The 27,943-nt window shown below is 35.7% G+C and overlaps 1 protein-coding gene and 1 long non-coding RNA gene across 3 annotated transcripts; both read right to left on the reverse strand.

Moving 5' to 3' along the window:
* Window positions 1-3,959: 3,959 nt before the first annotated feature.
* Window positions 3,960-5,986, reverse strand: LOC116403249. 2 transcript variants are annotated; one of them, XR_004215915.1, is made up of 2 exons: window positions 5,674-5,986; window positions 3,960-4,829 (listed from the first exon to the last, which is right to left on the reverse strand). It is a non-coding gene; the product is annotated as an uncharacterized LOC116403249 (long non-coding RNA). The 2 variants fall into 2 exon arrangements; XR_004215916.1 differs by having other exon boundaries at window positions 3,960-4,814; window positions 5,674-5,976.
* Window positions 5,987-8,501: 2,515 nt separating this feature from the next.
* Window positions 8,502-27,897, reverse strand: LOC101208689 (AUGMIN subunit 5). Its single transcript, XM_004137093.3, has 10 exons — window positions 26,839-27,897; window positions 18,236-18,778; window positions 13,634-13,775; window positions 13,251-13,427; window positions 12,839-13,048; window positions 12,538-12,723; window positions 12,261-12,420; window positions 11,347-11,542; window positions 10,074-10,206; window positions 8,502-9,196 (listed from the first exon to the last, which is right to left on the reverse strand). Exons 1-10 carry the CDS (start codon window positions 27,363-27,365, stop codon window positions 9,068-9,070), a joined length of 2,403 nt encoding a protein of 800 aa, XP_004137141.1. The 5' UTR covers window positions 27,366-27,897; the 3' UTR covers window positions 8,502-9,067.
* Between the last annotated feature and the right edge of the window lie 46 nt (window positions 27,898-27,943).

Raw genomic sequence — 27,943 nt, forward strand, 5'->3', positions numbered from 1 at the left:
TGACTTTTACTTTGATTTAAATAGTCAAATAACCATATTACCCTTGGACTAAAGTTAGTGAAAAAATACAAAATTTTGTTTGATAATCCCACTAATACTTAGTAAGATAGGTGGCTACATGAGATATAAACACCTAGCCCACTAAGTTCCACTAATAGTTAGTGGATTTAATAAACTAATTATATATAATTAGCTTATATAAAGACTACTTTTCATTATTTTGAAGATCTTTTGCCAATTTTGTATTTTGGTTTTTACAAAAAGTTTACCAAACTTTTTCCTCTAAAATCTCAACCATACTTCACCTCCAATTTCCATCATTCTCTCATTTTTCCTTCATTTAACATGTCTCACCACCCGGTTCTAAGTCCAAAGAATAGCGGGTCAACTCTAGTGGTGGTCCCAGTTTGAGTTCGTAAGGAGATATCGAAGATTTCATAAAGCTTCAAAGGTACGTTTCCGATTAACTCTAATTTTTTTATAATTAGGGTAGTTTATACATGTTAATCTCTAAAGACTTTAGATGTATTTAGAGTAATTTTTTATCCATAATTCTGCTTGTATGCTTTCCATCACCCAGAAAAAGGCACCCAACCTTATTCATACACTATAGACCGTTTGGGCTATATATTTGAACTTGATATACGTTTATGTCTCTATATAAAGTTCAAGTCTACATTAGATAGCCTCGGGACGTTAGTTTATTGGATTCAAGATTATAGTATTCAATTTACAATAATAAGTCCTCAATAACCACTTTATTGAATATAATATAATTTAAACTACAAACTATGAGTTTTATGATATACATTCCAACAAACTCCTACTTGGACTAAAACTCCTTATATTCATGTTGTCTTTGTAGTTTCTAATGGAGTCGACAAAGTTCATGAAATTTCCTTTAAAAAAGCTAATCAGGGTCATCAAAATACACTGACTGTTTTTAGAAATGAATGATTTGACCATGGTTCAAGCAACAAAGAATTCAAAGGTGAAGGATTACCAGTTGGTTGTTTATGATTGTACAAAAAATTATGTTATATGTATTATGATGGTATTTACACTGGTTTTGATTAAGAGTTGTAATTTCATAATTATAAATTGTTCAAACTTGATTGGAAATGTACGAATATTACAAAATTATAGTGTGTATATATTAAAGTGTCAACCATTTTTTTCTATATAGGTGTTATGTATTATAACATTATTGTCATTCAAATGCTTCGTGTAATGGCGAAGCGAAAAGGAGAACAGGGAAAAACGGTAGTAATTAAGGAATTTGCAACAGAAAATAAATGTCATAATATATGAATTCGTTACACTCCATAATTGTCGTCAATATTAAAACAATGACATTTTTGTTATAAAAAAAACTGTCATGATTGTCCTATATTTGACAGGGAAAAAAATGTCGTTAATAGCAAAACGATGAAATTTATTTTTAAAAAAATTGTCACGATTGACATATCCTTGACATTTAAAAAATGTCACAATAAACGAATTTGTGACATTTTTTTAACTGTCGTTAATATGCAAATGATAACAGTTATTTGTTGTCATAATATAAATTATGATAGTTATTTGTTGTCATAAAATAGTAATTAACAACATTTATTTTATGTCATGAAAAAACTTATTGTGACAGTTTTCGTAAACTGTCATTGAAGGACTTTCCATGACTTCCGATATTATGACTGTAAATAACTGTCATTGATTTTATTCGTGACAGAAAATAACTGTCATCGTAGACCATTTTTGTTGTAGTGCTAGTGGAATAAAAGAATGTTAAATTTAACCATAAGAGAATTTATTCATATGAATACAATAAGCATATGAATGCAATAAACTAGGGCATACACTTGAATTCTCCCACATATTCTAGTGCACGAACTTCATAGACTTAAACTCTTTAGGCCTTCAAACACTTTATCCATGAAGGACTTTGTAAACCAAACAGTCATTGTTTGCTCCACAAGTATCGAGATTACTAAAACGTCATACAATGCACAATTACCCAGATAAGGTAGTACAATTTTACTTTACACTTCTTCACATTACTCCTCCTTCTTATAGAGTGAATATTGATTCTGATATACACTTTCTAGCATCTTTAGAAATCAGAATCGATGTATTTGATAAGGACCAGATACTTAGCATTATACACGAGCAAGTAATCTTTTGATTTTCTAAACTATTTTAGAATATACTTAAAGACAATCGCTCATCCCTTTTGAAATTCTACATTTTATATATCTAGACAATATTTTGTCTATATAAGATGCTTGAGACTGACTATTATTTTGTTCTTGTGGTTCCAAACAATTTGGATTCTGAGAACACATTGCACATTTCCAAATCTTTTATTTGAAATTGCATAGCTAGCAATTTCTTGACGTTAGTTAGCTAGACAATCTACATCATTCATTTTCTATGTTATTAGTTAATGGATTCCTCTAAACCATCATCAAGTATGACAATTTTGTTTTCCATAAAGCCAGGTAACGGTCAGGCTGATGAACAACCCTCCCACTACTTTAAGACACTTTGAACTCTTGAGAAGGATGTGACTAACCAAATTTTCTAGTTTTATCAACTATTTTAGTGGATGAACTAGGTTTATTTATAACGGTTTTGGAAATCCTATATAATACTAATTTACTACATCGTTTGAAGATTCCTAATTTGATTTTTCTCCAAGAGTGTAGTATTTGTCGATACAAATTTCTTATTTTCTTTAGGATCATCAAGCAAAGCTCATCATAAAGATAATCATGTCCAACAAAACTCAGTTTCTTCTTTCTAATACATCGTTCCATACTAGATATACAAAGAGTTATAACTGAATTCCGTGCTCTATCAAATAGTCTTGGAATCTTAAATCCACATACTTTCCACCTCGATTTAATCAAAATACCTTACTATTTGACTATTGTCTAACTACTCAGAAACATATCTAACTGTGCTTAATCTTTCTTCATCTTGCAAGCAGTTTTTGACCATTTTTTTTCTGTAAAACAAGTTGATTGGTTTTGGTTTTTTTTTTTCTTTCTTTTTTTGGCATCCACAGCTCCAACTCCAATTAAAATCCTATTACATAAATTAAAAAATGCAAGGGCTAAAGGATATAAGACAAATGTAAAACAAAAAGAACAATTATAACAGAAGAATCAAGAGCATTCCGAAGTAGAGAAGCATTTACATTACAAATTGACATAAATGAGTGAGTGACACAAGAAAGAAAAAAAGGATAGGGGAATATTTTAGCAGATGATGTGAAGGCATTAAAAACAAAGAAAAGAAAAGAGGTAGAAAACAACAAAATCATATTGATTTCAGTGTTTCACGGGTAGCAATGCCAATGTCAAAGAAACACAAATGGTGTATGTTACTGTCTCATCGTCACGGGGCTCCTTTACAGATATCTATGTGATTAATACGAACCTTCTCGGCGTCGCTTTGTTGAATTCTGTTTGGTTTCATTTAATGTTAACTTTATCCATTTTTGGTTTCTTATTGGAAATTAGAATGACAGATGGCTACTTTCTACCAAACCGACCATCGCATTCCAGATTCTGTCATTATTTTCTCTCTTATATGTTTTGAGTCTAATTCTGCTGTGTGTAAGATAGATTCGTATTCATATTTTCAAGTTTCTTTTACCCTTTTTCTTTTGTCATAACTTGCCAATGTGTTTCTGGTAATGCTTTTTCTCTTTTCCTTTCTTCTAAAGAGTTATCAAAAAGGTATTAATTCTCCAAAATATTGAGGTGAAACAGCTGGAAGATTAAAATATATTTTTAATTCTGATTTATTATGATATTCATAATTTAGAGACACTTTGGTTACTAGTAGCATTTGAAATGTATTTGGTTACTTACTGTAATTTAACTTTGTTCTAATGTTTAATGTGTATTCTATGGTTTTGTTGGTTTTGAGCATCTAAAAGATAGAATTAAGTGTCGGAGGTGAAAATTGAGCTTTAAATGCATCGTTTGGAATCGTTTGGAATCCAAGAAAGAAAATTATCAAAATACCCTAGAACAGCAACGAACAAGGCTTGATGTTTTGCAATACTAAAAGGCAAAGGCAATACCCTAGATGTCACACTCTGTCCCAAGTATCACTCTTTGCGACCAGATAAGAGTGTATCGCCATATAAGAGCGTGTCGCCTAGACATTCATCGCTCAGCTCTCCACAAGATGACGTGTTGAATGCCTAATAAGTGGAACATCTTACTTACCTTGTTCTTTTGCAAAGTCTTTGCCTCGAATCTAGACTTTCTTATTGCAACGGAAATTTATAACTTTTAACTTTGCTTTGTCGCCCCGTACATAACTACTTCGCTTTACTATTTTAACACCTTTATAAGGTTTATGCATTACAAGTTACATTCTTTTTTCTCGCGGAACATAAAACTAAAGTTGACTTTGGTCCACCTTTTCTCGTCCACCGCCTAGCATTGCTCTATGTGGAGAGGTTTTCAGGAGTATAAGACCTTTGATTTCATCCTTTTCCTTGAATCACCAACAACCCAACTCAAGGACATTTTTTAGGGATTCATTTCTCTGGTTCAGTTCCTTCACACTCGTCATCTTTTGGCCCCACAAATGTGACGTGTTGAACGAATTTCCTTGGTCTGAGCTGAAGCCATCCACGTTAAGAAGCGATGCACTTTTCAATCAACTCCTTAAACGCGAGATAGGATGACATGACTTGCACACCACACAAGTCTACACAACCATTCTCTTTCTTCTCACTTACTTGACTTCTACGCCTAACTCTCATTCCTTACTTGACTTCAATGCCTAACAACCTGGGGAGAGAAAAACTTCAAATGAAAGTCAAAGACTTAGTGAGTGATGAGTTTAGAAAACACATTTTTTTTTATGGAATACACCAAATCAGATATAAGTAATAATATCACTGCCAAAACGCAAACACATATACATATATACATATATATATATATATATATATACATATCAACTCATCAATTCACAATCACAACTTTTATCGCATCAAGTACAACCATAAGCATCACAAAGGATTCCATACGATTCACATCATCGTGCAATCACTACTCATCACTGAGACCTGAAATTCTCCCCTCACTTGGACTTGAGACACATCTCAATCAGTGTCTCGCGAGTTTCCTGGGATTTCCACTGGTGTCTCACAAATCATTTCTCACCTCATGGGTCAGAATTTTTCCCTCGCCTACACCTAGGACACATCTCAACCAGCTTCCTACGAGTTTTCTAAGATATCCACTATCATTTCACAAATAATTTTTCGTCTCATGTGAATGGGTTTCTCCTCTCACCTAGACCTAGGACACATTTTACAAATCATTTTTCACCTTTGGGGATATCCAATATCATTTCATAACAAACGTTAGCTCCATAACACATAATGGCACATCAACACAACATCATTCAGATCGCAAGATTATGAAAGAATATAATAACACAAATACTCAGAAGATACTTCTTACAAATGTAAGGAACATAATATAACACTTCGACATTTTGAAAATCATTCACAAGGATATTCATCATTCATTTGAAAACCATTTACTGCAAAACAGGTACGTATATGAGTGAGAATTTTTTACATAATTCCATTTAAAAAGATTGTTCGTAAGCAATCATTTGTTTATAAGAATCACTCACAATACTGGAGACTCCACTCCTTCCTCTTTACTTTCAACTCTCTTTGTCGTTCAACTCTCGGAACTCCCTTTCAATGAATTATCATAATGATAATATCTTACACTCCTTTTTTCGATCTTTTTGGTCCTGTTTATAGTGTTCTTTCACGTCCATGGGTCATTTTCACGCTTTACACGTGTCACCTTCTCATTTTACCGTACTACACATCCTACCCAAACTCAACACGTAAGCCAACGTCAATTACGAATGGACACTTTCCTTGAGATGCCAATCTTATCTACTTGGAAAGATAAACTTCCCATCGTCAGACTCTCTTCTCGAGAAGCTACAAAACATTAACTTCATCTTAGTGAGTCTGTCTTTTCAATAGTACGTCTACCTCATCGCGACTAGACTTAGGTGCAGGTATTTCTCTTCACATCACAACGCCCAATGCCTAACCTTTAGTTTTTGTCGTGTGCCTTTCCATCGCCAACTAAATCTCATCGCATCGCTTTCTTAATCGCGATAGCACTTGGGCTTGCACGTTTCTTTTCGCATCGTCCTTTGTCCAATCGTATCCCTCCTCACAGGCCGTCTCTCTCTTACACTTAGTCAAACTTATCTTCCTTAGTGGAGCTCTTCTTCAACAAGACCCCCTTTTGGATCAAAGCATCATACTAAAATAGTATTAGAATGACAAGGTTTGATTTTTCACAATACTAGAAGGCAAAAGCTAAAACGCTACCTGAAGTTGCTACAATATAAAAAAACCTAACATCACTAAAAACTATCGAACATTGGAAATGTTACGCCAACATTGCAATGCTTCGTTCAAGCACCACCCAATTTTGTACTTAAAAAAACCTTTTAAAAAAAATAATAAATTTCTAAATTTCTTGATAAATACTTGTTCTTGTCCTGTTTTCGTTTTTATGTTATATTTTTGTTTCTATGTTATGTGGTATATTAGATTTGATCATCTCTATATAATCATTTTGGTAGACTAACATGTAGTCAATTATTAATGCTAGCTATCTGACTTTAATTACTAAGTTGTTTAGAATAGTCCAACTTACGGCATTGCACGATTCATTGGATTAAGAACAAAATCAGTTAAGGCTCGTTTAGTAACATTTTTGTTTCATGTTTTCTATTTCTGTTTTCATTTTCTATGAAACGAAGGTATTTAGTAACCGTTCTTGTTTCTTGTTCTCAATAAAAGTAGAAACATTTCTCATTTTATAAGGAATTATTGGAACAAAAAAAGTAGTTTCTCTGGTTCCCGTTTCTCAATTATTTTTATTAGTTTTTTCTTTTTCTCAATTGTTTCTATTGATTTTATTTTCTTTTTTCTCAATTCTTTTTATTGATTTCCTTTTCTTTTATTCTCAACTCTTTTTATTGGCTTCCTTTTCCTTCTTTTCAATTATTTTTCTATTTCATTTTCTTTTTCCATTTTCCTCTTATGATTTCCTTTTTCTTTCACTTATTTCCATCTTCTTCCCCAAATAACCACTCTCCACGTGGTTTCCTTTTTCTTCCTCTTATCTTCACTGTCATTCCTAAATAATCATCTTCCTCTTCCTCTCATCGTCTCCGTCGCCTTCCTCTTCGCTTCACATCGTCTACCTCTACACGACGCCTTCCTCTTCGTTGGATCTGAGTTTTTTCTCTTCCTCTTTGCGTGAATTGTGTTTTTGCTGTGGGTTTTCACCGAATTTGTAGGTTTTTGTCATATCTGTATTTTAGCTGTGGATTTTTGTTTTCCTCTTTGTCGTGGGTTTCGATCCTCCTCTTCGTCATGGGTTTTCATCTTCCTCTCGTCGACTCTATTCTTCATATCTCAATCTTCATCTCGTTCTCAATTAGATTACAAAACTTCCCTATCTAGGTTTGATAATTTTATTTTTTTATGTTTAATGGAAGACATATATTTTTATTGAATTAAATGTGAATAAAATAAAATAAAAAATTTAAAATTATGAAACAAGAAACAATTATCAAACACATTTTTTGTTTCTGTTTCTTTTTTCAAAAAACAAGAAACAATTATCAAACACATTTCTGTTTTTTTTTTTAAAAGAAGAAGGAACAAGAAACGAAAAACAGAAAATAAGAACGTTACCAAACAGATCCTTAGAAACCAAGCAAATGTGAGAATGTTGTGAAATGTTACCAAACCTAATCAATCGAACATCTATTTCAATTAAATTTTTAATTGATGATTTGGGTTCTTATGATATTCTCGCGCAAGTAGGATAATTACTTGAATCAATGAGAATTTGATTTTAGACGTCCTATGATCAATCGAACAATTGAGTGAATCAAACTCTTAGTCTATGCCCTTAACATTTTTCATACTTTTACATTCTTGCACTTAATTTTTCTGTGTTTTACTTACTACATCCACACAGTTACAAGAACACCCCAAAACCGAGCTGCAAGGTTGAGCAAGCAAATAATCAAACAGTTTAGAACCAATTCCCAAATTTCTGATAAATAAAATCGTGTTAGCGTCTCATTGCAAATATTCAAAAGATTTGACATTTCATCAGAGAGCCAATAACAAAGTAGTTCTTTATTGTCAGACTTAAAAGTTCTGCATATTTGTCATGGCCGTCACAAATATAAAGTGCCAAAAAGAGAATTCAAATTCACAGCATCACCTGCTTCAACAACCATTGTTACCTTGCATCTACCACCCATTAAAGTTAGCCTTCGTGATTCGGGCATATTGTAGAGTTGCCACATAATTCGAGTCGGTCCTCACACTTCATAATGGTAGAGACCAAAATGTAAAGCTGCTAACCTGCATCATGAAACCACATCCAAAAACACAACAGAACTTCACAGGTAATCAGAAATCTTTGTTGAAGTAGATGTTTTTTGGAAGAGCGTATTTGAAGTCAGTGTTAAACATGTTAAAAAATGGAATCAGAAGATAGAGATTTCTACTTTCTCCCGCCAACCAGCTCTAAAATACGACCATTAATCACACAATGAGTAGAATTACAATCAGAATCGTTATGAAAAAGAATCACTACCTTACATACAACATAAGCACCAGGCAAAACAACACCAGCAGCAAAAACTCAAGCCATACATTGACTGCACATGTCTCTTGTAACACAATATTGGAAGAAACATGACATTCAGATTCTGTAACGAAAGGAGGGAGTCCTAGCTGCACGCCAACCATAAAATGGTTAAAAATAGTGACCATTGCACTCTTCACCCTGGTGGTATACACCTTTCCGTTACTAAGATCACAAGAGATTTCCCACCGCAATTACCAGACCCCCTGCTTGCCGTTTACGTGGTTATGAATTTTAACGTGAGTGGTACAAAGAAATACAAGCAAAGGGAATGATTTGACCAATTCAGCTTCAATTGAATCAACAATGCTTTTGTACTACAAGAGCTCCTTGTCATAAAAGGCAAGAAGTTGTTTGACATGATTGTGCCAAGCGGCAACATTTTGCCCGTCAACAGTAACCCAATCAACAACAGTTGATGCAGGCTGTTCCCACCACTCATCAAGCTGCATCACCAACCATGTCATGTTTCAAGATTTAAATATTATAAAAGGTTAAAAGAATTAAAAGTTCAAAAAAAAAAAAATAATTACAAGATGATAGAAATAAAGAACTTATGTGGTCCATTATCCATTCTAATCTACTAGTCAATCATTAAAATGGAAAATCATGCACCAACATGAAATTTCAACGGATAGAAATTGTGAGAAATGTTCAGTAGCAAACTAGGATGCTTTACACATTTCAAATTAACGAAGGCACTCAAATTAGTTGAGCAAATAATTGATAAGAATAGAAAGAATTTCAAAGGCTGGTATTTCAAATGGTGTAGTATGAAACAAACCAATTTCCAATTTGGCAAAAGGAAAAAAAGAGAAAGAAACGTGTTGAATTTTATGATCTATTAAGTGAGAAAAATGGAGCAAAGCATAGTGAATTTCAAGTTCCAAATTTCAAGTTCCAATTTGACGATGAACTTCGAGAGTGCAGCCATTCTAATTTTAAGGGGAAGACCGTGATAGCTATTTTCCATAAAACTAATAGATTGACATATGATAAAAGTAAACAGCCAAATATAATGCTTACGCTAATGAACACAGCTGAGATAGTTCAGGTTCTATAAACTTATTTAAAGGTAAAGTCGTGATTTAATAGAAAGATGCTCCAAAGCAAATTTAGACAGATAAAAAATCACAAAGATAGAGCTAATCGCATCTTAATGAAACTAACTAAACACAACTACGTTTATATACTAAAAAGAGAAAGCTAGACAATTCAAGCTGAAAGTAAAGAATAAAAGGAAGAGTTGTACAGCAACAGCACAAAAAGAAAAGAACAAGTAACCAGAATGTGCAGAGTTATATAACCATTTGAGTCACTTACCAATCCTCTGACATATTTGCAATCTTCCAAGTTCTTCTGCGCACTCGAGACTGCAGCTCTAAGTTCAGGTAACCACTTCTCTGTGACACATTTCTCTTGCTCCATGGCTAAATTTAAGCAATATTTTGTTGTCCTGTTATAGAAGATTAAAAAAAATGTTTAACAAAATGAATTGACCAAGTTTAATGATGATTTCAATGTTAAATGTTTAATTAATTTTTTTATTTTATATATCCTTGAGTGTCAGAGCCAACTTACATACAGCTCGACTAATCTCACGGGATAACCTAACCTATATGACCCTACAACATTGGGTGTTAAGAAAACTTGTAAGAAATTAATTTCTAGGTAGGAGGTCATCATGGACTGAACCCATGACCTTTTAGTTAGTAATTGAGACTATGTCTTCCTTTTTAACACAAGACAAACTCATGATTGTTAAATGTCTAATTAAACTTTTATTGATCATCTAGGAGATAATTTTGATCGAGTGAAGATTCAATGTCTAGGAGGAAATGCTTAGGGCATGATGTTTAATTACTTGGTTGATACTTGATAAATCTGGGTCCCCAGAAATTCCTCTTGCTGGTGAAAAATGTACGGGCTCCAACATGTGTGATACTCCAATGAATCCATGTGGAATACATTTTGGTTTCTACGGAATGGTTTGGTTGCTTTCAAAGTCCATGATGTTGGAGAGAGGATTGGTATAGAATCACTTTCTGATCAATCTAGCAGTATAGCTTAGAGACTTTCCCCATTTTGGTTCAATAACTAATGGATGAAAATAAGGAGTTTGAAAAGCTGACCGAAGGACTTGAAGGATTTTATCAGCTCTAGATGAAAAAGAAAGAAATAGAATCCAGAAAAGAATTGCAAGAATTGATGCAGTTTTACTGCATGAAAACTGCATGAAGAGAATTATTGCAAAAAAGAACCAGATGATGGTTGAAGATGACAAGAATTCAAGTTCCGTTCCCTGTTTCTTAACAGTGAGAAAAAAAAGTCTATTTCAAAGGAGAAAAAGTGAGTCGTGGAAGACAAAGCTATTGAGGAAGACATGATCCTGTTTTGAAAGAAAAAAAAAAGGAAACAAGCTAATCAGAAATTAATTCGTGAAGATATTGAATGTAGAGCAGTTCCCACGGCAAAAATGCACTAGCTTGAAAGATGGAGAGAATTTTGACAGCCATAAGAATAAGGGATAAAAGCCCAACACTGAGTGAGTGCTAACAGTTGGGTGAATTTTCTCATGGTAGTATAATTTGGTTACCTTTCATAATCCGTCTGAGCTCGATGAGCATGTTTTAGTAGTGCATGGCCACTTTCAACTAGATCCTGCCTTATATGGACCAAATTGATTGCTTTAGCTAACTCTTCCAATACACTGGCCTCAGAACCTCGAAGTTTCAAGCAGAATTCCAGAGATTCCAAAACTGATGCTAAACTAGCGTCTGAGCCCTCCAAACCTAATAACACAAGTTCAGTTCACGTAAAGTAAAGATGAATAAGACACCAAATAGATCACACCATCCAAGAAGTTAGAAAGCATATACTACAAATGCTACAAGTCATATACATCATCTTTAATGATGGGATAAAATGATAATGATAGAGGCAACATAAGAAGTTAATTAAGGTGCCTGAACGATCAATGCCTACATCTCGACACATTTTTGGGGTGTGGATTAAGTTATGCACCATTGGCAAGCATCAACAGGAATATTAATCATATATATTTGGCAACAAGTTTTACAAAATCTGATAGTAAGCAGGAGGAAAAGTAGCACTTTCATTTTAAGGTTTAAATGTCAATGTCAAGGTCTCGATTTCATGGAAATGTTACATGAAAGTATTGATAAAATGTCGATGCCGATGCATATTTCTAAAAAATATTCTACTCTATTCATTGAAATTACTAAATTAATATTTACAGATTCTCAATAAATCAAAATTCTTATCATTTATATTACAATCACTTAAACACTCATTTGTTGCTTCCTTTTTATGTTTGATATTTTTGCGATATAAAGAAAATTCCTATTCATCTGTTATGTTGATACAAACCAAACCAATGAGCATGTGGAAATATCAAATATCAACGAAAATGTAACATATCTAACTCAAATTCAATACCCTTAAAGCTAGGCTAGATTATGTAGCTCTATTTCTTAAAAGGACCCTCACCAGTTGGATATTGAAGGGCGGCAGAAACACGACATATAGAAGGTATTGCAGATGGATCCCTGGCGCCAGCTTTTGCAGTCAATATAGCAGCATTCTTCTCCACAGCAGCAACTGCATCAGGTCCTAAAGTAACATTTACACCCATGGATTCTAACAGTGCCTGATATGAAATAATCGAAGTAGTTGGTGCATGATAGAATTTCACAGATAAAATTTGCAAACTAATAATTAGCAAAAACAGAGCATATCCTAAAGTCTACTAAATTAGTTGATGAACCTGTGGTGTTGATGGAAGCATGAAAATGGTATTATCAGGACTTCTATAAAAGGCTGAAACTTCATTATCAATAAGCTCTTTTGCACTATTTGAAATATCAGAGACAACAACGCATGCAGGGATGATGGTGCTTGAAGCATACTCTCTTGCAGCTAAAGGTTGCTGGTTCCAGAATATTGCGGCATCCTACAGGATTAAGAGAGAAGCCAAGTGATGTTACCAATATGTCTTACAATAGAAATTGGAGCAAAAAAATAGATCGAATGATATGCAACTTTAGAAAGAATATATGACTCCTTACTGTATTAGCTTTCAGAAGAGCAGTATATATAATTTCAAGTTCAGATCTGCGTGCATCAAACTCCTCTATTTTCTTCCACTTCTTTCTCAAAGAATCTTCAGCTTCTTTTCTTTCTGCACATAACTTATTCAAGCGTTGTATTTCTGACATTAGTGTATTCAAACTAGCCCTCAAACCAGCAAGTTCTCTCTCTTTAGCCCAAACTTCCAACTGCACCAAGAAAAACAGCTTTGAGAACAAGTATTCAAAGTTTTCAAAAAAATGTATAAATAGCTGTCGACCAAATATTATTCAAAATAGAAAAATACAGGGAGTTCAGAATTTCAATTGCCAGCCAGGTAAAATCTCGGAAGTAGAATTACAATTTCTAGGTTCACAGGATATTGTTTTGACAAGCAGATAGATAAATTACCTCAAATTGTCTAAGACCTCCGACATTTTGTGATGTCCCTCCAACACCAAGCGATTGAGAAGAAATTACATCACTGCTTCCATGTAACCGATTTAATAGCTTTTGACACATGTCCCTAGCTTCGGCAGATTTGTTCAATGCATCTTCAGTGGCCAAAAATTGTTGCACGTGTGCTTTCTATGGAAATTTGTTTGGAGATATCAATAAACCTTAAAGACACATAAAAGAGAGACTACAAACTATAATAATATGAAATTATATCGAATAAGAAAAAACCAGTCTGAATAAAAGTACGCAGAAAAATTGATGAACAAAAGTCAACTAGATGGTTTTATAAACTATACTAATTCGGTATGGAAGCGCTAACGGATAAAGGAAAGGACCTGTCTTTCCAGAAGTTGATTCTGTGTTCCTTTAGAAGGTACGTCAACTCCTATCTTGCCATTACCGTACAGTTCATAATGAAGTGGAGAGTTGGCATCAGAAGATGAGACATCCGTAACTCTATTATTCTCATATTTGTATCTGATCAAATTATTCAAACAGAAATGTTAATTAGACATTGCAAAAAAACAAGTACCTCATACATAATGTCGTACAAGCACAGTTAAACCGTTAAGGTTATGGCAAACCCATATTTTGTCCATAAAATCTCCTATTTTCATGTATTTCATCTTTGAATGTTAAAAAAGTCCATCTTTTCTTTTGAACACTATTATTATTAGAAACAATGTCATTGATGTAAAAAATTAGAGAACAAGGGTAAAGAGGGGGATCCCGAAGGAGTTTCAATTTCTTCTTTGTACTTCATTGTTTTTTAAGAATTTTATCTATTAATCTTAATTATCCTTACCCTTGCTGTTCTTTTTTGTTTCTCTTTGATGAAAACATCTTTCATTGAGAAAAAAAATGAAAGAATACATGAGCATATAAAAAATGAACCCAACTATAAAAAAGCATATCTAAAACATAGTTACATAAAGCCTTTGAAATTGAGGCCTAATGAGAAACATGAAACGAACAAGAGAGCAAATATCTCTAGCATCCCTGTGTGTCAATCCCTCTAAACAACCTACGATTCCTCTCATCCCACATAACCCACATTATTTCACAAACACAAACACGCCAAAGAAACCGGCCTCTCTCCCAAAAGGCAGATGGAGGAACTCTTCGATCATATGTCCAACATCCCTGGCAGGCACACAATATACCGAACGTCAGGAAAAAAAATCCCAAACATTGCTCACAAAATCACAACGCCAAAGAAGTCGAAGTCTTCCGCCGCTTTTCAACAGAATACAGCAGAAAGGCCCAACCATCGATGGCGACTTCTTTACAAACTTGTTCGACGTTCTAAGACAACCATGAAGAACCTGCCAAGTAAATAATCTGACCTTTCTAGAAACCATAATCCTCCATAACGAAGAAAAGACGGACTCACTGGTGGAGGAATGGTTAATCAAACACTAAAAGAAAGACTTACACAAAAACCATTCCAAAGGACTAGGGCTCCAAACGCTCACATCTCTCCTCCCACGACAAAAAGGGTGCCTCTCATAGAAGAGAGAAGAGCCACCACATCCATGGTTTCCCTGTAGGAAAGAGCACAATGAAACCAAAACAAAAACGAACAAGAGATCTCAAGCCACACAAGAACATCTGTTACAAGATGGTTTTTATAAGAAGACAGATGATACAACCAGGGAAATAGCTTACAAAAAGTTCTTTTCCCCACTCAATAATCTTCCAAGAAGCACGTCTCCCTCCCTTCCCCCACCACACACCAAACCTAAAGAGCATTGGCAGGGAGCTCTTTCTGGATATCTTTCCAAAGATTCTAATAGGTGTTTTTAGTCCCTTTATCCAACCACTCAGAAGGATGGGGCCATGTTTACTAGATAATCCTACACCAAAGAGAATTGGGCTCAACAGAAAAGTGCCACAGCCATTTGGCTAAAAGCGTATTGTTACGAATCCTAAGGTTCCCAAATTCTAAGTCCCCCAAACAAACCGGTTTTTCGACAACCTCCCATCTAATAAGGTGCAAGCCTTCCTTTTCCTTCATCAACCCCTTCCCAAAGGAAGTCGCACATCATTCTTTCCAAACACTTGCACACCTCCACCAGGCAAAAATAAACCAGAATGTCACTCAAGACAGACTTGATCAAAGTAAGACGGCCAGTTTTAGAGGGGAAAAAACCTTCTTTTAAGAATCCAACCTACTACAACATTTATCTATCACGAGATCCCATAAGGAGACATTTTTCGGGTTATTGCCAAAGGATAAGAAGCACAGACACAAATATGGATATGTTGAAGATACGTTATCATATATAAATACACCCAATTAATGGTTATAATGCTTATTTTAAGTTAGATTAAAGTAGATTAAGAAGAGTGAAAACTTAGAAAAAACAAAATCTAGCAGCATCGAGTGGTGGTTGAGCGACTAGAGCAAACAGTAGGAAGTAGAACATGAAGACTGAAGAATGAAGTTGAGGATGGAGGGGAATGTGAATCATGATTTAGATAGTAAGAAAGAGGGGAATAATGAAGATTTAATTATGTTTCGGGTCTTTTTATGTTTTTGTTGTTTATTATTTTTATCGTTTTTAATCTATTTTGTTTTGGATTGCTAGATTTAAGTGGTCTTTTGAATAAGATGGGTTGTGGGTTGGGCTTTTAAAGTGGTTGGCCTAAAATTTGAAAACAAAATGACCCATAGTATCCCCTTTACGTATCTAGAAGCAGATACATGCATCTAAAAGTTAAAAAAAAAATCATATACTTCAAATAACGCATCTTACACATATCTACCACATATCTGGACGTATCCATATCTGATATGTATCTGATACCGATTTTCTACGTAACTAAAAGTACATATGCTTCGTGCTTCCTAAATCCTAGACAAGAGGAAGACCCAGGTAAGAAGAGGACTCCCCACCTTGCACCCAACCTAATCTGCACATCTTTTAATCTAGTCCTCCTCAGATTTCACCCAGGACATTAGACTTACCCCATGAATCTTCAACCTGACATCTCCTCAGAAAAGGCAAGAAATATGATTTAGAAAGACAAACAAATTAACATTACCAGAGCAAAATGAAAATGGGAGAAGACCACCTTACCCTTGCATGAGTGTTGTAGGGTAACAGTATGGTAAATAAACATGACATTGATGTAGTCAACAACTAGGAAGCATGGACACCAACACGGGACACCCAATTTTTTGAAAATTAGAACACCGTTGGGGACACATTATTTTTTTATTAAAAAATTACATATGACTTGCATATAAACATATTGTGAAATATTTCATTTGAAAACATCAAAATAACAAGTTAAACACCATAGAATTCATGAATTTATGTGTGAAGGTTTGTACGTGAATGTTGGCTGTGACCATTTGGACGTGGAGAAATGAGTGATATTGTGGCTGTGGGAGGTCGGTTTTTTAGGAAAAGGAAAGGACGGACAATAATAATAACCCTAAAATGTGGGATTGATGGTCTGCCTTTGGGCTTTTAAAAGGTTTGTTTTAGTAAATTTTTCTTCCCAAATCTTCAGGTTGTCCTAGAAGTGTCCCGACCGTGTCTAGGCGTGTCCGAAATTAAAAAATAATAAGAAAATAATTGACAGACCAGTTGTCTTGTCGGACACATGTTGAGGGCGTGTCAGTGTTGGACATGTGTTCAACACCAACACTTAGCCATCTTAGAAGTATCGGTGCTTCTTAGGTCAACAATATTCTAAAACCCATTAATGAACACAGTACTCGGTCAGCTGCTTTAAACTTGTTTTGGTGACAAAATTACCCAAACTTGAAAGTATGGGGACAAAAGATGTAATTCAACCTTAGCTAAGTTTATTTGTCATACTTAGGGATCATCCATTTTTTTGGGTCATAAAATTGAAAGTGTACTTCACTTATCACTTCTCAGTATATGATAGTTTGCAAAGGTCTGAAATAGTTTAATCCTAGAAAGATGAGCCCAAGAATTTTTGCAACCAGCCTTCAGGTTAAGTCAAGTCGATGTTAGAACCACCTCTATTTTATGATTATAGTTATTTTTTAAATCAGAAACGCATATCATAAGAAGAGAAGATCGACCAGATGGTTAGGACTTCAGTTTCTAAGTTTTTTTGTAACAATTCTCTTGGTAACATTTTATTTAGTTTTAGTAGGGAGTGTTTCTGTGACTTGTGTTTTTGAACGCTCTTGTATTCTTTCATTTTTTCCTCAATGAAAGTTGTTTGTATAAAAAGAAAAATACACTAACGCTATCTACTTAAAGACATGAGTTGACATAAAAGGATTTCTTTTGACTAAAAATCAGAAAGGCACTGTAATTAAATAACAATCTAGAATTAGAAGCCAAAAATCTAGCTAAAAGCCAAACTTTTTCCTTTCCTACATACTTCTTTTACATAGTTCTTGGGTTTCTCTCCACCCATATCCCCTCAAAGCAAAGCTTTAACCATATTAGATAACAAGAACTGGAATACATCTTTGAAGCTAAGACCAGAAAGAAGTAGAAAAGTAAGCTTTTCTACTGCTATTCAAGCAACATCGCAAGCAAAACAAAGCTGAGTTGGTTGGCATTGGGAGAGCAAGCAAAACTCTCCAACCCTTTCCACATGTATCGTAATCTTTCCTCATTTTAATAAAACCTTCACACCCAATTTGAATAAGTAGCAATATACACAATCCAATTGTTAAGATCATACTCTGTTTAGTGATAACGTCTGCAAAGTTACCATAAAGTAAAACGACCTTGACCTAATGTTTTGATTTAAATAAAACAGAGCCTAATCCAATCTATAAAAAATAATCACATTTCATTTTGTGTAAAATTTAAATTAAAAGCATCCACACACTCAGCAGTAACCTCTTAATGAAAAAAGAAGGGAACTGTGGGATGCAAACTGACCAACCTATCGGCCTAAAATAAATAATAGAAATCTAATAAGAAAATATTTACCTCAAGGTTTCAGCATCAGCTCTGACATCGAATTTGTCCACCTCTCTAGAAACTAGAGTTTTAAGCCGTAGAGTGTACGATGTAATTGCCTGAAGCAGTTGAGGAGGATGCTTTAGACAATTAACAATAACAGTTCTAACCTCATTAGGTATTTCCCCATCAAAATCAATACCCAATTTCGAAGCTTCTAATTGTGAATTAAAATGAATACCACTGCCTTCGTAGGCAGGAAAAGAAGAACGTATCTTTTCAATCATAAGGGATGCAAGAGATTCACAAGCCTTTCTGATATTTCTCTCACGAGTAGTCTCAATAAGAATCACATCATCTGCTGACTTACTACCTTTAACAGTTGAATAAACAGCTTCCCTCTCAATATTTGCACTAAAGTTATTAATCACTTCACCGGAAGAATCCACACTTGACCTTTGAGCTTCTCTTGCTTGATTCACATAAAAACGTAGACGTTTGTGGTATTCTTCAAATATTTTTTCTGCTTCATCACACTGTCGGTCATAAGCTTCCAACATTACTTGTTTATGCCTGCACAATCGGTAGGTCACATCAATGAATATAATAACGTAACAAAAAAATTCATTTTTGTCAGTATCTGAGTATTGAGTATGCCAGCTTAATTTTTAAGGTTAATGAAGCCATGCCGTTTTATTAATCATGCATTTGATTCATATTAGGGACTCCAAAATTTGAGTCAATTCTTCCAAGGCAAGTTGGCTTGATTTCAGCAAGTATTGCTTCTAATTGAATTTCTAATCGACCTAAAGGATTTTTCTTTTTCAAATGCACTCAAATAAACTAAAATTTTATGGGGAAAAACAGCTTTCAGGGAGAATAATGAAAGTGTACACATGGGGGTGCTACAAAAAAGATAGCTCGAGACAAAGGAGAAAAAAATTTACATCAAGAAATTACAGGAATTTCCAGTTCAAAAGAATAAAAGGTAAAGGACAATTGCTAAAATCCTAGTTAGTAGCTACCCAAATGGAAGGAGTTGAACCTAGCCCAGGGAAAAGGCCTGTCTAAGACCGTTCCCACCTCTAAAAACCCTCATATGTCTCTCAAGCCAAATATTTCATGTGATTGGGTTGAAAGCAATGTTGCAAGCCAAAGGGCAACCCCCCGACAAGAGAGGAATGAAATGATATCTCTGTTAGGTATCTATCTAAGTAACCTCAGTGCACTCAGAAAAACCCAACAAGTCAAGAAACAGAGAGGATACTCCTCTCGGTACTCTTGAATATAGCATGAAATGAAGAACAAAGTAATATCGTAAACAGAAAGAAATAAAACAGAGCAACAACGGTAATATGGAAATACAGAAATAACAAAGATAACACTCCGGCTGGATTCAAGAACACCATTCTCTCCTTCCTCATGTTTCACAACTCAATTCTTCCACACCCACAGGAAATGCTCCAAACCCCCACATAGAGCTCTCAGTTGGTCCCCACAGTCGACTTACTCTCATCATCCCTCATAATTTCCTACACTAAAGACATTTTTAACCTTTGGAAAGAAAGCAGTCTTCCTACACTAAAGACATTTTTAACCTTCATTTTCCTAGTTCCAAACGGACAAATAGTTAGGATAGCTCCTCAAAGAAAGACCCAAATAATTAAAACAAACAGAACCAATTTCAACACCACTGAGGAAAGCCCACCTGTCAAGTTTAGAGAACTTACAGTTAATATTCCAAAATAACAATAATTTTTTTTAAAAGGATATGCCTCTCACTATTATTAATATTGAAAATAGAGAGACAAAGTTCAATGTAAATGAGGGTTATACATAGAGCAATAGGGGAGGAGGATCAGCAAGCGCACCTAAGCATCTCAACTAGGTTGACACCCCCTTGAAAGAAAAATCTATCCAAAACAGAATCATAAAGCAAGGGCCGAATACAAAACAAAAAATAATAATCCTTGATTGAGCAAAAACTGATCGGAGCAGAAGGCTGATTTGAAAGGCATGATAATCTAGAACTTCAAGGTGGGGAGGCTATAAAGGCTGGCAAATTTAAAACAATCTCCTGCAAAGAGTAATCCTGAAAATATTTGGATAATGAGCACCATGAAGATGCATTCAAACGAGCAGAATCATAGCGTTCCATCCAAGTCGATGATTTATCATAAAAGACTCTTTGGTTTCAACACAAATAATCTTGAAATCATCCATAGATTATTGAAGTCCTCTTTGAAAACTTTCGAATTTTTTATCACCTAATGTTGAGTTGCACTTTGATTCATTGAGGCCAAAAAAGGGAAAGAAGTGCTCTGTTTTGCCATCTTCTGAACAGAGGATCCATAATTACTTTTAATCTTCACCATGTCAGCATAAATTGCCCTTTGCGACTCAAAAGAAAGCTGTGTAGAGATCTGGAGTTGTTGCCTAGGCTAATTTATACGATGGAGGTGATTCTGGTACCAATTCAAATGATCGTGCTTCATCAAAAAACTTTCCAACATTTCCTGAAAGGATTTCCAGTCCTGTTGTGAGACACCCAAACAAATACATATGAAGGATTGTTCTTTGTTCCTCTTCCAAGCTACACACCTCATTACCCTAACCTGTGCTTGACATAAGTTTTAAAAGCCTTTTACTTCCATTCTCATCATAACCGTTTCCAAGGGGAAATACATTCTCTGGGTCACCAACCACAGAAGAATTATGAAATTCTCCTTCAACAACCATCTTATGTGAAAGTCTGATAACGTAGAATCTTTGATACTTTAACGTCTTCAATAAGAAAGTATTCTTTGTCAAACCAAATACAATAAAAGGAGTTCACAACTTTGCAACTTTCTACTTCCATTATTGCAAAATCCAGAATGTGACTTAACAAGGATGGACAAAAAATTGAAGCTTTCTAGGAACTCACTGGAGAATTAGGAGAAATCGGCGAAAGAGGAAAAGGGAGCTGGAATGTGGTTAGGGACAAAAGGGAGGAGCGCCGGAAGAGGGACTGAGAAAGATGATGGGAGGGGAAGAGATGACACGGGATTCTCAGATGGTTGGCATTGGCTAAACAATTATCTTAGACCATAAAGAAATTTAGAATCTGAAATATCCAACCCCCCTCAATCAAATCCTTAACGACTCCAAATGCCACAATTCTCCCTAAGGACATGAACAACCACAAGGAGAGTGGATAAGGGATTTCAATGCCTTGCACACGTCTCATTCCACAACTTTATCCATGAACCCCTAATCCACATGATCATAAGCCTAAAAAACTCAAAATCAATCTGAAATACAAAACCCTCCAACTTGCAAAGTTTATAATCATTGAATTCCTCATTTGCAATAAAAGTAAAATCTAGAATTTGTCTCCATGAAGTGAAGGCTCCTTAATATTCCCACATAGTGCTATGGAAGAATTTCCTGTATCTTTTAGCTAGATCTTTCGAAATGACCTTATACAGGCCAATGGCAAGGCTAAAACAGTCTCGTTCATGGCAGGATGGAATGAATAATGTCTCACAGAATCATTGAAACACATTACCTGAACATTACCTAAATCACCCTTTGTCCTTGAAAGAAAGCCAATGTGAAACTGTCAGGATTGGGGACATAAATGTTTCCAAAGCTAAAAAACTAGCTTCAGTATCCTCTAGTGTGAAGGAGCCCTTAACATTTCCTTATCCCTATCGAGATAAGGGCCCTAGTTCTACTTCTACAAATGTCCCCAGCATTAACAAGAGGGGAATATAAGGTAGTGAAATTCATTCAAGGAACAATGAATACCTTTTCTCTTTTTATAGTAAAAAGTGTTATGATATATATATATATATACATATGTCCTTTATTGTAATTTTACTTAGTCTCTAGGGTTTAGTTTATTCTCTATATAAATATGTAACATTGCTTTGACTCAATGAGAATAAGACATATACGTTTCTGAATTCTAAATTACATGGTATCAGAGCTCTCCATTAGGTTTGGAGTTTGGGTTACCTTCCGGTGACCATTTGTCAACCTCCATTAGGTTTGGAGTTTGGGTTACCTTCCGGTGACCATTTGTCGACACCGCCCATACCATAAGAAGCACCACCTCCGTCCGCCCAAGTCTGTCTTCGCCGATCGCCGGAAAACACCGCGCGTGACCTTCACGCGCCGCCGGAATCATCGTCACCTTCACCCACGCGCCGGCGCGTGAGAGCGCGTGAGAAGTCCGATTTGTCTTCTGTCTTCTGGGCTTATCTCGAACCATTGTTTCCTACCAGTCTGTACCATTGGGTCTATCAAATAACATTCGGGTTTGACGAAAACCGAAGGTTACACGATTGGTTTTGTCTCTTTTTCCAATTTTGCAGCTGTTTGGATTGATTTTCTCTTTGTTCGAGTGGACTACAATCAACGTGTGACTTCAATATGGCCGACATAAAAAATTTGGTATCTCGTCCTGCAGGAAAGAAGGCCATTGGTTGTAAATGGGTGTTTGCTGTCAAGATGAATCCTGATGGAACAGTGGCTCGTTTAAAGGCTCGCCTTGTTGCCAAAGGTTATGCTCAAATCTATGGCACTGATTATTCAGATACATTCTCTCCGGTTGCCAAGTTAACTTCCATTCGCCTATTTCTTTCCATGGCTGCTACCAATAAATGGTCGTTGCATCAACTTGACATTAAGAATGCTTTTCTTCACGGTGATCTTCAAGAGGAAGTTTATATGGAACAACCACCAGGGTTTGTTGCTCAGGGGGAGAGTGATAAAGTATGTCGCCTTCGAAAATCTCTGTATGGTTTGAAACAGAGTCCTCGTGCGTGGTTTGGTAAGTTTAGTCAAGCCCTTGTATGCTTTGGTATGAAGAAGAGTACATCTGATCATTCAGTTTTCTATCGCCGATCTGAGAAGGGTATAGTTCTACTAGTTGTATATGTTGATGATATTGTTATTACTGGAAATGATGCATTGGGTATTTCGTCTCTCAAAACTTTCCTTCAGGGTCAGTTTTATACAAAAGATTTGGGCCAATTGAAATATTTTTTGGGCATTGAAGTGATGAGAAGCAAGAAAGGTATTTATTTGTCTCAACGAAAATATGTACTTGATTTGTTGTCTGAAACAGGAAAATTAGGCGCCAAACCAAGTGGCACTCCAATGATGCCAAATCAGCAACTTGTTAAAGAAGGAGAATTATGTAAAGATCCTGAGAGATATAGGAGATTAGTTGGGAAGTTGAACTACTTAACAGTGACTCGACCAGACATTGCATATTCTGTAAGTGTTGTAAGTCAATTCATGTCTTCCCCTACAGTGGATCATTGGGCTGCAGTAGAGCAGATTTTGTGTTATCTAAAAGCTGCTCCTGGACGTGGGATCCTATACAAAGATCATGGACATACGAGAGTTGAATGTTTTTCTGATGCTGATTGGGCGGGGTCTCGTGAGGATAGGAGATCGACTTCTGGATATTGTGTCTTTGTAGGTGGAAACTTAGTTTCATGGAAGAGTAAGAAACAAAATGTTGTTTCTCGTTCGAGTGCTGAGTCAGAATATAGAGCTATGGCACAATCTGTGTGTGAAATAGTATGGATTCACCAACTATTATCTGAGATAGGCTTCAGTATTACCGTGCCAGCTAAATTATGGTGTGATAATCAAGCTGCACTTCATATTGCATCTAATCCAGTATTTCATGAAAGAACTAAACATATTGAGGTGGATTGTCACTTCATTCGTGAGAAAATCCAAGATGGGTTGGTGTCCACAGGATATGTGAAGACCGGAGAACAATTGGGAGATATTCTAACTAAAGCTTTAAATGGAACAAGGATAAGCTATCTGTGCAACAAGCTGGGCATGATCGACATATTTGCTCCAGCTTGAGGGGGAGTGTTATGATATATATATATATATATACATATGTCCTTTATTGTAATTTTACATAGTCTCTAGGGTTTAGTTTATTCTCTATATAAATATGTAACATTGCTTTGACTCAATGAGAATAAGACATATACGTTTCTGAATTCTAAATTATCATAGTAAAAAGAACTATCATTGAAAAAAAATGAAAAAATAAATAGGTATCCAGAAAATCAAGCCCACAAAAGAAACGTCAATTGAAGAAAGGAGACTCCAATCAAGAAAAAAAATTATTTAAAGAAAAATTACAAAAAAATTATTTAAAGAAAAATTACAAAAAGCCTGTCAATCATCACTAACTCTAAAAGAGAAATATAGAATCTAACAAAGGACCAAACATCACTAAGATCCATCTTCATCCCTCTAAGAGTCATTATTCCTCCCACTCTACAAACTCCACAACACAGCATAAACTCTTGCTTGTCACAAAAACTGCCTCTCCATATAACTACTCGACTATCTCCCGATAGCATCCATATCTAACAAACTAAAAGCCAAACATGCCAAAAAAGAGACTCCAAACCATCCGAGCAAAGTCACAGCTGCAAAGAATATGATTAAGATCTTCCTCAACTCTTCAAAAGTGCAATCTACAAAAAAACCCATTTAAAATTGAGCTTTTCTCAAAAATTGATCTAAAGTGTTAATACTTTCCTGTATGACCTAACAAAAGAAGAAACTAACCTTATTTGAAATTTAACCTTCCATCAAGATGAAAAACAAAATCAATGGCTAAAGAGGGATTCAACAAACGTTGACAGAACGAACAGCAAGAAAGAAAGGAAAAAACCTTAGTAGGGCTACGACTTCAAATAACAAATATCTCATCTCCTTGGTCTAGGCTCAAATTCCTCAATAAAAGATAAGAGAGCCGAGATGTTTGGCATTTTTCTATCATATAATGACACATAGATGACGAAAACCAGGTGAAAGAGAGGGAGAACTCCTAGAATGATCAATAAAATAGCTACTGAACATTTTTTTTCATAAAGATTAAATAATATAAACGGGGAAAGGCAGATCAACAAGGTTTATCCCCCAATCACTTGCTTTCCAAAAAGTACACCTCCTTCCCATCACCCACAAAATAATGGACCAAATCAAGAAAGGAAGAAAGCTCATTGGAAATGTCTCTGCAAGGATTTGTATAAGTGCCTTTGACTTTACTCGACATCCACTCAAATGGATTACAATTGTATTTCCTCACTATAATCCTACATCAAAGGGTATTAGACTCAAGAGAAAATTGGTGGAGCAATTTAGCTAAACTTTATTGTGAGTGCTTAAATTCCATAATTCAAGACCCCAAGATTCAGTTTCCCACAATATCTCCCAACTCACCAAATGTGCTTCTCCACTCTTCAACCCCTTCCCACAAAAAGCCCCTCGTAAGCTTCTATAATATTTATGAATAGTATAACTGTTCAAGGGGCTATAAAGAGGGAGAAGAAATCAATAGAGATAATCATTTATTGAATGAGAATCATTTACCAATCTTGGGAAAAAAAACCATCTTCCAGGGAGCAAGTATTTTACACACCTTGCGCTCAACAGGAACTCAAAAAAGAAGAGTTTTTGAATTATAGCTACGAGAGAGAAATAAATAGGATTGAGGGAAATACACGATCTCACTGTCTCATCAACCCACCTTAACCGAATCAAAATTTAAGTCCAGTATTGGACACTTTTCAATTTCACTATTGATCTTAAGCCCATACATGGACTCAAAAAAGCCTAAGATATGGTTCAAAATGAGGAAGGACTTCTCCTTCCCAACGCAAAATAAAACAGTATCATTAGTGAATTAAAGATGAGAAAGAGGTCTTCTATCCTTCTCCACTTCAAAGCCCTCAATTATACTTCCCTCCACCCTCTCAAGACATTCTTGCTAAGAGTATTCACCACAAGCAAGGAGAGAACGGAACGAGAGAATCACCCTGCCTAAGGCCTCCCCCTAGCTTGGATCCTCCCCCCTAGGTCATCCATTCATGAGTACAAAATGCTTATAACCGTTCTGATGCAACTCAAAATCAACAACCTTCATTTGTATCCAAATCCTTCCTTATTGAGGACCTTATCTAAAAGTTCCGATCCAAACACTATTTAGAAACCTACCATGTTAATGTGCCATTATTTAGCTGATGAATTTGAGAGACAAGTTGTAGGAGTGAAAAGGTCAGAGCTGCAGTGTACATGACCAACAAATTTTCTGTCACAAGGAGGACTCTATCAACAAACCCTTCATGAAGCCAAGCCAAAATGATGGACCTCAACTTCCATAACTTAGACCTTCAAGAGATCCCCATTGACCAATCCAAGATATAAAATTTGAATGACTCAACAAGTTATAATATGTTGAAACCCATCCAAAAAGATGGCATAAAGAGCTACAATTTTGTTAGAAGAGGACTCCATTTATCCATATTCATGAAATGGTTAATCAGACATCGATTGAAGTAAGTTAGCCACATTTTACATAGAATAAGAAAGGTAGGAAATATCAGGTTCTTCAGAAAAACTTCACTGAATTTTAGTGAACACGACCAGATACTCAAAAATGGACAAATTAAGTCTCCTCGCCCAGCCTCAGAAATTAGATTGTATGAGACCAAGACCGTTTGAAAGCTCTTGAAATCCAAACACGCATGTCAACAAAGAAGGACAAATAAATGTCCCATGGTTCCTAAAGCAGAAAGAAAGAAAAGCAGTAACCAAACCTGTAATTTGCTCGCTCATCAAGCATCCTTTTTCGCTCAGCCTCCTCTCTAGATACTTCCAACATTCTGGCTTTCAAATCCTTCCTTTGCCTTTTAACAGCATTCCTCAGTCTCTCCACCTCCTTGGCCGCCAATTCCCTCTCCTGCAATGCCACTTCTCGAGTCTCAACCACACTTGGGCTCTCTGCAGCCACTTTATCCTTCCTCCTGCCCTTCACCACCCTGCCCTCTTCTTTCCCTGAATTAGCTAACCCTCCACTACTGCTCTCGCCTGCTCCACCACCACCACCATGTACCATTATGTTTCTCCTAATATTATCCACCGTCTTCTCCGATTTAACACGAGTGATAAAAAAATTCCAAATGGGTATCATATTTCCTCGACAAACCTTGCGAAAGGCATCTACTGATGGCAACTGCGATTTGCTCGATGCGCTATATGAACCTAGTGGGCGATATCCCATTTCCTTCTGAAGCCAGTCAAGAATGGCCTCCGGCTGGGCCATTGAGCTAGATGAACCCTGCATATTACGGAACTTTCTAGGGTTCCAAATCGACTCTGCAAACTAAATCGCCATTCACTGAGTCATCAAAATCCTAATTGTGCTGACCCCATTATGCAGAAATGGAGAAATAATCAATTCTGTAAGGCAAACCCCATGGCATTCCAGCGAAACAGACCGACTATATGAGAGGCAACTAACAAAAACTGAGCTCTGTAAAGCTCATAGCTTTTGTGGTATTAAGGAGAAATAACTAAACCAGATCGACCCTTTAGTCCGAACCAAAAACTCGACAATTCTGAGAAGAAGGTACCTCCAATGGAGTAAAATCCCGAAGAATTCCCTATGCAGTGATACTCAGTCTCAGAAACTAAGAGTGGGTTTTGAAGCAATTGCTAACGAAGTTAAACAAACAAAGACAAAACAGAACAAATTTCAAATCTAGTACGAACTGGGGGAGTCTGTTGAAGCCCAATTTTTAACCCTCCTTTTTCAAGAAAATAATCTCACTTTTTCGGTTGAAGGGTTCAAATCAAAGGTCCCGCTCGTATCATATATGAAATTGCTTTTGAAAGATGGATACAACCAATGTGATAACATAT

The sequence above is a fragment of the Cucumis sativus genome, chromosome 4 (genome assembly GCF_000004075.3).
Source record: "Cucumis sativus cultivar 9930 chromosome 4, Cucumber_9930_V3, whole genome shotgun sequence".
In the NCBI taxonomy this organism is placed as follows: Eukaryota; Viridiplantae; Streptophyta; class Magnoliopsida; order Cucurbitales; family Cucurbitaceae; genus Cucumis; species Cucumis sativus.

Excerpts from the sequence above, each read along its gene's own strand:
- LOC101208689 (XM_004137093.3), bottom strand. The coding sequence starts at position 27,365 with ATGCAGGGTTCATCTAGCTCAATGGCCCAGCCGGAGGCCATTCTTGAC. Across the intron at positions 18,779-26,838 it reads GATGAGCGAGCAAATTACAG|GCATAAACAAGTAATGTTGG; the intron begins GTTTGGTTACTG and ends CCGATTGTGCAG. Across the intron at positions 13,049-13,250 it reads GAGGTCTTAGACAATTTGAG|TTGGAAGTTTGGGCTAAAGA; the intron begins GTAATTTATCTA and ends TTCTTGGTGCAG.